Source organism: Equus caballus, chromosome 2, assembly GCF_041296265.1.
Source record: "Equus caballus isolate H_3958 breed thoroughbred chromosome 2, TB-T2T, whole genome shotgun sequence".
Taxonomy (NCBI): domain Eukaryota; kingdom Metazoa; phylum Chordata; class Mammalia; order Perissodactyla; family Equidae; genus Equus; species Equus caballus.
The window spans coordinates 41,060,113-41,072,459 of NC_091685.1; the positions used below are offsets into that span (position 1 = coordinate 41,060,113).

The 12,347-nt window shown below is 40.1% G+C and overlaps 1 protein-coding gene and 1 long non-coding RNA gene across 30 annotated transcripts in view; one reads left to right on the forward strand and one right to left on the reverse strand.

Moving 5' to 3' along the window:
* KIF1B (kinesin family member 1B) overlaps window positions 1-12,347 on the reverse strand; it is a 134,658-nt gene that overhangs the window by 26,489 nt on the left and 95,822 nt on the right. For 15 of the 29 annotated variants that reach the window (XM_070260958.1, XM_070260948.1, XM_070260955.1 and 12 more), the window contains 7 exons: window positions 8,114-8,232; window positions 7,057-7,142; window positions 6,593-6,722; window positions 6,252-6,414; window positions 3,676-3,766; window positions 1,778-1,896; window positions 1,111-1,166 (listed from right to left, as the gene is read on the reverse strand). In XM_070260958.1, the coding sequence (XP_070117059.1) occupies window positions 1,111-1,166; window positions 1,778-1,896; window positions 3,676-3,766; window positions 6,252-6,414; window positions 6,593-6,722; window positions 7,057-7,142; window positions 8,114-8,232 (764 nt within the window). Of the gene's footprint in view, window positions 1-454; window positions 494-1,110; window positions 1,167-1,777; window positions 1,897-3,675; window positions 3,767-6,251; window positions 6,415-6,592; window positions 6,723-7,056; window positions 7,143-8,113; window positions 8,233-12,347 lie in introns of all 29 variants that reach the window. The other 14 variants (XM_070260956.1, XM_023635821.2, XM_070260952.1 and 11 more) reach the window with 1 other exon arrangement.
* Window positions 3,563-7,857, forward strand: LOC111772452 (uncharacterized). The gene is made up of 3 exons (XR_011436553.1): window positions 3,563-3,628; window positions 5,670-5,742; window positions 7,029-7,857. It is a non-coding gene; the product is annotated as an uncharacterized lncRNA (long non-coding RNA).

Sequence of the window (12,347 nt, forward strand, 5' to 3'; positions counted from 1 at the left end):
TATGAGTCATACAGCACCATTCCAATGTGGAGCCTATCAGCATTATTCACTCCAGCTGAATTCCACAAGAGTTAGCCATGCTGAACAAGAAAAAAAAATAGGGCTACTGATTCTGGTAGTCATCTGAGGGTCAGAAAACAAAACCAGAAGCATGCAAAAAATAAAATCTACTAGTAAAAATCTTTACAATTAAAAATACTGTTGCGAAGAATCTAAACAAACAAAATAAGGAGCCCCTCAGCCCTAGGGTGATGTGGAAAAGGCACAAGCAGCCAAGGTGCGTCCTAAAATCTCTCTGAAGGAAATGTGACATGGTCTTGACATTGTGCTTAGCTCTACATTCAGCTCAAGGAGCAAACAGAAATGTCAGTGCTTCATACACAGAAAGCCAGGCTTTAGGACAAGCCCCTGAGGATGGTTCTACATCTAAGGCAGAGTGAATTTAGCTACTAACCATCTCGTTTAGGTAACCTCTCGCTCTGGCAGCTGGGAACTGGCAGAAAGAGAAAAGGCGGCAATGTGTCAGCCCCATCCTGGAAGGTGGCAACAGCCGAGGACGCAAGCACATTGGCGTGCTCAGAAAGTGTGTCCAACACATGCACATTCACATAGCCAGATACGAGAAATCGAATCAGTTCAATCTTTCTCTCATGGTCTGATGGCAGGATGGAGATGAGGAGGAGAGAAAGAGAGTGAGCAGGGGGTGGGGTGGGAATGTGGCAAGTGAGCAATGAGGAAAAAGGATGAAAATAAACAAAGAGAAATCAAAACAAGATAAACGAATGTGCAGAATAAATTTAATATGCACAGAAATGCCCAGTCACCTGACAGTTACGGGGAGTTACATACAAAGCAGAGAGATTTAACAGGGAGCTTATCAAAATCTGCAATAAGAAGACCAGAGATTTGGCAGGGATAGAGCCCTATTGTTTCTTACTTCTTATTTTAAATCAGGGACCAAGAATTCTAGTTCCTATTAGATACAGGAGTATGTAAGGACACACACAAGTGTAGCAGGAATTTGAATATGATTTTTATCTGAAAAGTCATTCAGAATAAGAGATGTAGTCACACACAGAACATCATGCAAAAGACAAAGCTAGAGCTCACCTGGCTTGGAGAGTGGCATGGGCGGAGGGAAGAATCGTCGAGATGGCTGAGGTGGACTGCAAAGGAAGGGAGACAAAGTTCTTCAAGACTAAAGAGCCTCATGTTGACACTAATGGCATGTTTAAATCCCCTTTAGAAACAGATCGTTTGCACTTTCAACTGTGGCATAGTATCAGATAACAGACATAACCTCACATAGTAAAACTGGGGCTAACATATTTTAATAAAAGTCCCCTTGTAAGTCATAGCTAATAAAAAAATTAACACTGACACTCTGCCATCATCCAAAAGTCTCCGTCATTGCTCTGCTCACCAATCTTGATGTCTCCATTTAGAGCTTATGATTCATAAAGTTCTGGGTGGTTAGGAGCATTATACATGATTTTCATATTATATCCCTATCATCTCACATTCCTATCCTATTCAAAGACTCTTCTCACAGAAAGATGGTACTCAGGGTCACCAGGGCAAAATTCAATCTTCTCTACCTACAATTAGTAATTAGATGGCTTAGAAAAAAGGTGGTGAAGATTCTAAAGAGAAAACACAGGGTAATATATAAAACTATTATTTAGTTATCTTAATCCCTCAAAAGATTTCTTCCTTTCCAGCAAGTGACAATAACAACATCATCAACAACAAAAACTGTTGCTTATTTGGTCCAAACCTGTTAAGCTCCTGTCCTTGCAGGTGAAGTGGGTGCTGCTGATAATGCCCAAAGACTTCAAATACTATTGGCTTAGTTTTGATGTATTCCACAAATGATTCAGTGACCTCCACTGCAATCTAATAAGGAATAAAGCCAAGCTAGATTAGAGAAAGATCTATTATAAGAAAACTCATATTTTTGCTGCAAACAGAACTTTAGCACTTTTGAGCACCCAGTATGTTCTGGGTATTTTACTATGCAGACCTGCCACACCAAAGGATAGGCGCTCCTCTCTGATTTTCATCTAAAGCAACTTTACTAAGTTTTGGCATTCAGGACCCTCAAGCATCTGCCCCAGCTGACCTCTGGCCGGCCTGCTGCCCTTCTCACACTTATCTTTTCAGCTCAGTCAACCTCACCTGCTGCTCCTTTCGCCTGCTCTGTCCCCTGTTGTGCCCGAGGATTGGCCCAGGCTGCAGCCCTGCCTGGAAGGCCTTTCCATATCTCCATACCTCTAAGTCATTCCTATACTTCAAGGCCCAGCTCAAATAGCGGCAGCAATATGGAAAAATGACTGCTGACTATGTGCCAGGTACAATGCCAAGTCTGACCCTTCTTTTCTTATTTATACTACATCCTTCAGGAAATTCCCCCACCTCCTTTCTCCACCCAACCATCCATCTCCCAAACAGAAGAAGTAACGTAAAGTATCTTTCCATTAATGGAAATAACTTTCCCTTCTCTCTACTCCCACTGCATTTAAAGAATATCTTTCTAATGTCTTTATATCTTGTACTACTGTTGTTTAAATACGCATTTTATTTCCCCTATCATAGTCCTAAGCACTTCAGGGGCATAATCATCTGTGATTGATTTGTGCATTCCCCAGTGGTGTCAGGCACAGTCCTTGAGTACAATAAGCCAATCAATATTTATCATACACACGCATGCTCATATTTATACAATTAAACATTAAAAAGAAAATAGTGCGTTTTGTGTTTGCTTGTTCCATTTTTGGAGTTGTCCCTTCCTCTTCTACTTTAAGGAGTGGATATGACTAGGAAGAAAATAAGACACCGTTTCATGTAATAGTGAAGATCCTGGATGCTAGAACTACATTTCTGTGGGTTCAAATCCCACCACTACCTCATCCTAGCTTTGCAATCTTGGCGAGTGACTTTAACTGCTCTGTGCCTCAGTCATCTCAGCTGTAATATAGGTATTATGATAGTGTATGGCATAAAGGTGAGGATTAAATGAATTAAGATACAAAAAAGCACTTAGAACAGTAACTGACAGAAACTAAGTTCTCAATGAATGTTAGCTATTGTTATGAGGATGACGACTTTTGAACAGAGTTTGAGAGAACCTTCCTAGAGGATATGGAAGGTCTGTTTTCTTATTCCATATATGAAAGAGTTGTAGGAGGTATTAACGGATTAGTCATAGCATCAGCTGCAAGGAAAACAGACTCTAAATCTTAATTTAGCTACACAAGGTATTTAATAGTTTCCACATTATTTGCAACAGAGCAATGTATCTTATGGTTTAAAGGACAATATATTAACTTTAACAAATCTCATGTTAAACATATTTTTTCTAGGAAGAAACACTAAAAACAACTCGCTACATGCAAACTGATGGAAGATTTTATTGGCAAACCAACCCCCACACTACTCACGGGACCCATTGTAATTCTGAGAAGCAGCCTGGCTGCTCTGTCCACTGAGGATTAGCTCACCACTCTGGCCACTCCCTCCATTGTCTATTCTCCCCACAGAGCTCCCCCTAGCACAGCAGCTCAGATCATCATCCTTCCTCTGCTGAGAAAGGCACACATGACGCCTGCCTCATACCAGCCGCTTCAAGGTACACAAACCTACAAAATGTTTGGAAAAAATGAACCTGTCACTTACATTCTGCACATGATAAAAGCCCAGAGGACTTCCTCTGCCATTGTTTTTGAGGGGTTCAGTGGAGAATGCTTCGTCATGGCGATGCAAAAAGCTTAATAAAAAAATAAGACACATGAATTTCACATTAAACAATTTCATCAAGATCTATGTTTTAAGAGCGCAACTTGAATCCTATGGAAAGAGGCATCCTACTTAAGCAGAGTCTTTAAGTGAGCCAAGTTATTTGTATTTCCTTGTCAAGAACATTTTCCACATCATTCAAATAGCATTTTAGATTTTATTTCAAAAATGAGTGAAAATTAACTGACCCTAATCACTTAGCTATGTGGATGTATACGCAAGAATATCTTAGTGTGAAAAATGAATTCAGTGAACTGTTCCTTTGTAGAAGTTTTTTACTGAGAACAAAAATTATGAAATCATTTTGTGTAGGAAAGATCTAGCAGATGCAAGTTTCTATAAGGCAGTACCAAAGCCTGTGTTTGGCATACTTGCCTAGAGTCTAAGACCAGCTAAGAGCAGATTCAAATGTCACCTCTTCCAGGAAGTCTTCCCTGACTCATCCAAACAGTTCTGTGTTCCCACAGCACTAGGGACCTATTTTTTTTCCATAGCAATCATTTCACTGTTTATAATAATGTATTTATACACCTATCTCCCCAAAAGAGAGTGAGTGTCTCCTATAGGGCTCAAAATACAGAAGAAACTCCTGAAATATTTGTTGAATCAGTAGGCTATATTTATTCATTCTCACAAGTAGTGAGATTTTATTGTTCTCTCTTTCTATTATTAGTCTGAAATAAAAAGTGGAGAATTAAAAAATACTCAATACAAAGATTTACTGTCAGATAGAAAATATCCATCAGAATAACATTCCATACCCAGCAAGAAAGAAAGGAGAAAAAGAAAATGAACAGAGAATAGAGGGACCAGGAGTATGAACTCCTTGTCTTCCAAGGTAGTTCAGTGAGTCTGAGGAGAGTGGTGTACTTTTGCTGGGCATTCCAAATCACCGATGTCACGTGTTGCTGGCATTGTAGCATTCTGTTACATGTACCTTTATAAAACTATTTTCTTTCTTCTCATTCTTCTCCTTACCTCTCTCCCTCTCCTTCTCTTACTTCTTACTCCTTTTTTTTTTTCTTCCAATTTTTTCCTCTCTGGACCATACACTGTACCTGCCAGAGGCCCCATGGGCATTAGCTGATCTCTGATCTACACTCTTCCACTGGTCTGCTTGGAGCAGGTACAAATATCCTGGGGTTCCACACTGGTGACACATGAAATCATTCACATTGCTCTACAGCTGTGTCTTTCTCAGAGGCCAGATGAGAGTCTATAAAAACCCAAGAAGAATTTGAGTCTTCTTTCAACAGGAGTCAACACGCCCTTTCCTCCAGAGCTAACGCCAGGTCGAGATACGGCTCTCTTAGGAAATACTGCTCTCTTAGGGAGATTTCAGGGCAAAAGTCAACACACCACTATTGCCCTTTCAGACGTCAGTTAACCAAATAGATCTTTCCCATAAAACATATCAGTTACCTGACTAGAATAATAGCGAAAGCTTAAAAAACTGATTCATCTAGCCAACTCCATCCCACCCTAAATTTAATGCTGCTAGTGAAAACACATTAAATGGGCAAAATCAATATTGGAAGGATAATATTTCAATAACAATTATGAGTTATAGCAAATGATATTAGTGGCTTACTATGCAGTAATCACTTTAACTCAGGACTTGGCTAAAATTTATATAAAGGCAAAGCTTTATAAACTGCATTAGGACCTCTAAGAAGGCGAAGGCACACACTGAGGGGAGAGGGATGGCAGAACTCTAAAGCAGCCTTTTGGTGGCAGGAGTAGTAAACTGGGCTTCAGGAATGGGGTGAGTCAGACTTCCTTTTCTTGTACTGTGGCCCTTTCTGAGTACTGAAAAGACATATTGATGTTTGGAGGTATTAAAACTTACGATTCTCAAAAATGTGTTTTCCTAGGGATGTCCTGAGAAGAAAGCATCTAGAGTATGGCATTCAAGAGGCTTACAGGCTAGAAAGAGCTTGCATGTGGGTGAGAAATGAAACCTGTCACATCTTCTCTACATAGTACCTTTTTTTCAGTTGATGTTGAATTTTACTGTTCTTTACACTATTTAAATTTTCCTTTTCCCAAGTATTAAATAGGCAAATTGGCAGCTGGATAATTCACTGCTTTCAGACTTATTTACTAATAAGAGATTTCAGCATGAAGAGTATTAAAAAGACTAATAGTCTTCTATTCTAATAAATAGCTTCTTATCTGGATTAGATCCTATATTCTTGGCCAAGGGGGACAGTCTCAAACAGAATCTTCTACCAGGATGCACGGCCATGCTCCTCCCCACAATGAACCCTGTTTCATTCCATTGTAGGTTTCCAGTTCTTACTTCCATCTTGAGTGAAGAAACCATTTTATTTCAGAGACTGGCAGTCGTTTAACTCTCAAGAGTGTTAATATCTCACAAATGTAAAGCACTCTACAGTGCGCAAAGGACGCCACCTGGGTTAAATGCTAGGAGGCAGAGCAAAGGGGTGGCTTACTTGAACTGACAGAAGATATCTGCATACTCTGGGAGGATTCCACTGGCCTGCAACACTGTTACACGGAAAGTGAAGGCACTGCCCAGTTTCAGGTGGTTGCCAATCTCTTCAGAAAACCCTTCCATTACCATCTTACCATCCAGCAAAGTGCTTGACTTCAAATCTAAAGAGGGTCAAATGAATACACATATGGTTCAAATAATGCACACACCACCTTTCAAAGAAGAGAGAATAAGGCATTCTTTCCACTCCTAGCTGATGAAAGCGACTATCTCCCTTGACAATGGTCAATATTTTCCCCCTTTGAAAATGTCCCCAATCATAGTAAACTGTCTACGCACCCAAGTCATTCATTCGGTTGATTTCTTCTGGAGGAGTGATGACTTCAGAACTCTGACCCTGTCCTTCCACAATCCTCAGCTCCTCCAAGGAGAGACCAGAACGAGTCATTGCAACTGAAGAAAAGTCACTCTGAAAACAAGGCAGGGTAGATTAATACATAGCATGGTTTTCCTCAGTTTCCTTATTTATGTTTAATTGCCTAACAAATAATAGAGACTGGAAAATTATGTGGATTAAGAGCTGCCTGAGAAAAGACAATACAATAAAATAGAAATGTTGGGCCTTCACCTTTACCACTGCGATTGTTCGACATGTCCCAAATTCTACTGAACAACCCTGTAGTTACCCATACTTGTTAGTTCTAGGTAGAAGAATTGTTCTCCAGTGTTGAACATCCTCCTTATAAACCTGTCTATTTCTTTCTCCTTCCATAAGGTTATCCTCTTCCTGGAAGCCTTCTCACCTGATTAAAGTACTCGTTATCAAAAGATATTTTAGCTGTTCCCGACTGTCGAATTCCAGAGCCATAATCAGGAGCTTCTTCATCCGCTAAGCAGGAAAAAAAATAAGCAAGGATTGAATGAGACTACAAATGGGGCAGAGGGGGAATGACTCCTATTGGATTACAGAATAAATAGGAAAGTAGCAGAGACTTAGGGTTCAAGAACTTTAATACAAGAGGAGACACTAAAGAACAAGTCTTTTGTATAATAAAGACAGAGACTGGAGCAGTAAAGTCACATGGGCTGCTTCCAACTCTAATCAGGTAAATTTACAACCTCCTTAGCTCAAATGACACTAGTGAGTAAAGAATCAGTTTTATTCTTGATTTTGCCCAAATGTCATACTTAGACATACTGATCCCTTTACTTAGCAAGATTGTATACAACAATACTCAACAAATATTTGAAAATATTAGATTGTACTTGTGGAAAATTCCATAAACTCAACACTGGTGGCTATGCCAGAGATTTCCATGGGGGAAAAGCTAAAAGGTCACTAAACACAGCATAGTGTTTAGAAATTAAAACAGAAAAATTATAGGAAACAGCCACATTCTTTCCTCGGAATGTAGGCTGGATCATGGAAAAGTGTTAAGTATCAGAATCTTGATCCATGCATTACAAAATAGTAGCCAAAGGACAGAAATGTCTAGCAGAAGCACTCTGAGAGAAAATTAGGCAAGAAAAAGTCCTGAAAATCCTTTGTTACTTCTGAAGCAGTTAAGATACATTATTTAAAATACAAATGGCTTTTATAAAGTTAATCCAAGAGTTGTTCTTAATGTTAAAGGAAATCCTTTTGCCCCATTATTCCAAAAGAGCAGTAGCCCAGACTAAACACAATCTATTTATGATACTTGGGAACAATAGTTAGAAAGGAAGCAATAAAAGCTTTCTCTGAGATAGACAAACATACCACAGTTTGTACATGTAACTGAAGTGTGGCCCATACAGAACTGGCCTGCTTTGTCCTAGGCAAAGAATCCATGGCTCTCATTTCAGAAGAGGGTCACCCACCTGCAATGGCTTGTACAGCCACGCGAAGAAATCCCCGCACTTCGCCCTTCTCGCTGACAATGGCCACCCTGTGAATCAGGGGCACAGGGTACAGCAGGTTGCTCAGGTAAACAAATGCTCTAGAGACAGAAACCGGAAGACAAACATCTGAGCATCCCACAGACAGAGAAGCTGGCTTTCAGATTTACTGCAAATATATTCATGAAACTGTGAGCTGGCTTCTGGGTATTATCTTAAGGTCAACTCTATGTTCTGTACTCAGACTGTCCCCAGCTGCCTTTTCAGCAGACAATATATAAACAAATGCAAATGCATGGTAAAGCAACTGACAAAGACCAACTGACACCAAATTACTCCCTATAAAAATTACCAACATAGGTAAAAGAGTTCACAATTGGAAGAAGACTTTCAAGATACTGCTCTATGAATACTGCTAAAGTAGGGGAAAGGGAGACTGCTAAAGAGCTTAACTTTTTAACATAGGAAATTACAAAGAGGTCTGTTTTTGTTTTTCCCAATAGATAAAACAGAAATCAGGAAACAAAAAAGGTAAGGAAATGTGACTCAAATACAGTTAATAACTCTAAAATAGACTTCAAGTCACAGCATTATGGGTCTTTATTTTTACTCTAAGAAATGACTATTATCTTTAGGCAGGGTGACTGACACATATGGGCAGAGAGGCTATGTGGCCATAAGTCTCTGAGTTGCGAGCTTATAGGAGACTACAAGGGCATCAGTATAAATGCCAAGGGAGAAGAAGATAGCTGATCCCTAAAGGGTTGCTTTTGCTCCTAGAGTCCAAAACCTAATTCAGAAATGCATATATTAAAGGTAAGTTACAGACCCAATTTTCTATTTCAAATGAACTAGCAAAGTCCTATCACATTTGTACTTTTTTTTCTTCTTTCATTATTTTGTAGCTATTGATTTTTTTTAAAGCAATAAAAACTGGTGATCACAAAGCTTAACCATGTTCATCCCAATTAGTGGATGGGAAATAAAATCTAGTTCCTGCTGTTACTCCTGTCTTCCCACTGGGTATATGCTGATCTTTGAACACAAGACAAGACAAAGAGCAAACATTTGCATCAAGAAATCAAACATAACTAAACATGACACATATGCCTGTCTGCTTCTCTTCCTGCTCTGAAGTCTACTTTAAAACAAAGAGAAAACGAAGATGGAGTGGATTCTTGGGATTTCAACTCAAAGTAATGAAAAAAATTCTGAATAGACAAAATACACCACAGGAAAACAAATGTTAATAAAACTTTAAGAGCATAAATGAAATATGAATGAAGAGGATAACAAAAATAACTGCAAGTGAACACTGAATCAGATCAAATGATGTCCACTTCCCTTTCAGTCTGCTCCAAAGGCTGGGAGGGCAATGCCAAGAAACAGGGTTAAAGCTTTGTTTAAAAAATTTAAAAATGAAAAGTCTTCTGGAAAGGATTACAAACAAGACTCTCAAATATCAACTACTGTGATAGACTTTAAAGACTACGAATTTGGTATAAGTTACCAAATGGATAATTTCACTTCCGAAGTCAGCACACATACAGACCACCTTCCTTTCTGATTGGCATTCCAGCCAGACATGCCCACTTTCAATGCCTGGGTCATTTAGAGAGCCATCAACGATGCTCTGGTCCTTGCGTGGAGTCTTCTCTGAACTCTACTACCCACCTCATGCCTTTGATTTCACATCTTCAGGTCTTATCCCAAACACCACTCTCTCATGACAGGTCCCCCCAATGTTATATGATCTCCGTGACACACATGATTCCATCATTGCTATGATTTACATTTATTTACGTGATTATTTAATTCGTCTGTCTCACCCACCAGACTGTAAGCCTATGAGGGCAGGAACCATGTCTGGGTTTGCTTGCCACTGTCTGCAGAGGGCCGGACATTACTATTAGTTACTCAGTAAATATCTGGTAAGTGATTAAATATCTATGAACATAAATGAACAGGAAAATGATTTGTCCTTTAAGTGGAAGATTCTTCAGAAAAATGGGTTACACCAGAGATACAGAAGCAAAGCCATCCAACTTTATATTAGGTTGATTTTCAAAGCCATCCTCATGTTGGATATTAACTATTTACTTCCTCTACTTTATATGTGGGATGTCTGCCACAGCATGTCTTTTCTATTTTTAAGATTTTATTTTCTCTTCCTCTCCCCAAAGCCCCCCAGTATATAGTTGTACATTTTAGCTGTGAGTCTTTCTAGTGTGGCACGTGGGACACCACCTTAGCATGGCTTGATGAGTGGTGCTAGGTCCGTGCCCAGAATCCAAACCAGCAAACTTGGGGCCACTGAAGCAGAACAAGCAAACTTAACTGGGCCAGCCCCCCTAGAAGGTGTTTAGAGTCCTGACTATACTTAATTTTTTTTTTTTCCTTTTTCTCCCCAAAGCCCCCCAGTACATAGTTGTATATTCTTCGTTGTGGGTCCTTCTAGTTGTGGCATGTGGGATGCTGCCTCAGCAGGGTTTGATGAGCAGTGCCATGTCCGCGCCCAGGATTCGAACCAACGAAACACTGGGCCGCCTGCAGCAGAGTGCACGAACCTAACCACTTGGCCACGGGGCCAGCCCCTATACTTAATTTTTATAGTTATTTTCATACTTAAAAATAGCTATTCAGGGGCCAGCCCCTGTGGCTGAGTGGTTAACTTCGCACACTCTGCTTCAGCAGCCCAGGGTTTCGCCAGTTCGGATCCTAGGCGCGGACACAGCACCACTCATCAAGCCATGTTGGGGTGGCATCCCACATGCCACAACTAGAAGGATCCACAACTAAAAACATACAACTATGTACTGGAGGCACTTTGGGGAGAAAAAGGAAAAATAAAATCTTTAAAAAATAGCTATTCATGGGGCTGACCCTGTGGCATAGTGGTTGGGTTTGGTGTGCTCTGCTTTGGCGGCCTGGGTTTGTGGGTTTGGATCCTGGGTGTGGACCTATACCACCCGTCAGCCATGCTGTGGTGGCAACTCATATATAAAGTGGAGGAAGATTGGCACACATGTTAGCTCAGGGCTAATCTTCCTCAGCAAAAAAGAAAGCTATTCAAAAGCAGGGCACTCCTGTTTTTTGTGGGTTTTTTTTTTTGAGGAAGATTAGCCCTCAGCTAACATCTGCCACCAATCCTCCTCTTTTTGCTGAGGAAGACTGGCCCTGAGCTAACATCCGTGCCCATCTTCCTCTACTTTATATGTGGGATGCCTACCACAGCACGGCTTGACAAGCAGTACATAGGTCCACACTCAGGATCTGAACCAGTGAACCCCAGGCCGCTGAGGTGGAACATGTGAACTTAACCACTGTACCACTAGGCTGGCCCCAGGAACTCCTGTTTTTAATTTTATAAAAGTTTACCACTTGAAGGCACAGCATATCATGTTAACACACACACGTTACAATAAAGTCCTATTTGAGCAAATATTAAAGACATATTCTGCCTATGGCAATGACTGTTCCAAAGGTGGAAGAACAAGAGGTACTCTTGCAGATTTCCCTTTCTAGAAAAGAGAATTCTACAATTCTATGGCAGTAGCAGGGGCACTGGCACTGTGACTACACAAGAGCACAATCACTAGACAGCTCCTTGTCCTATTATCAGTACAGAGTCCTTAACCCCAAATCAATGCTGTATAAAAGTTCTCCTTTGAAGTTTTCTAGACTGAAATTTTTACTCTGCATTCTTGAGAGTTCTTATACCTTGACCTAGCAGACTGAAGGAGAACAGGGATGAGAGGGGAAGATGTAACAGATATATTAGCAGAAAGTTCTGTGAAGTTACATCAAAAAGGGAAAGAAATTTTGTCAACATAAAGATAAGAAAAATCAGCATAATTATGGTTCTAGTTACAGCAACAATGTCAGTTCAGGTACTCAGGTCACAGAATAACCATCTTTTGCCCCCTTTTAACCCAGAAGACTAGCTTAAATATTTACATTTCATCCAAAATTATGATGGATGGTTCATAACATCCCAGCATGCCATAAGAGAACAGCTAAAGGGACAAGCTCTTTTCATTTTCATATAAAAATTCACCAGAGGCAGCCAAGGCCAAGAAACAAAATCTACAAACAGAATTTCACAAGAACCTGGAAAATTTTACAAGTAACTTTTTTTGCAATTATGTGCCAAATAGGGGAAATTCAATCCTGTGAATCACAAGAATGAGACAGAAGTTACTCTTCTTACACATAC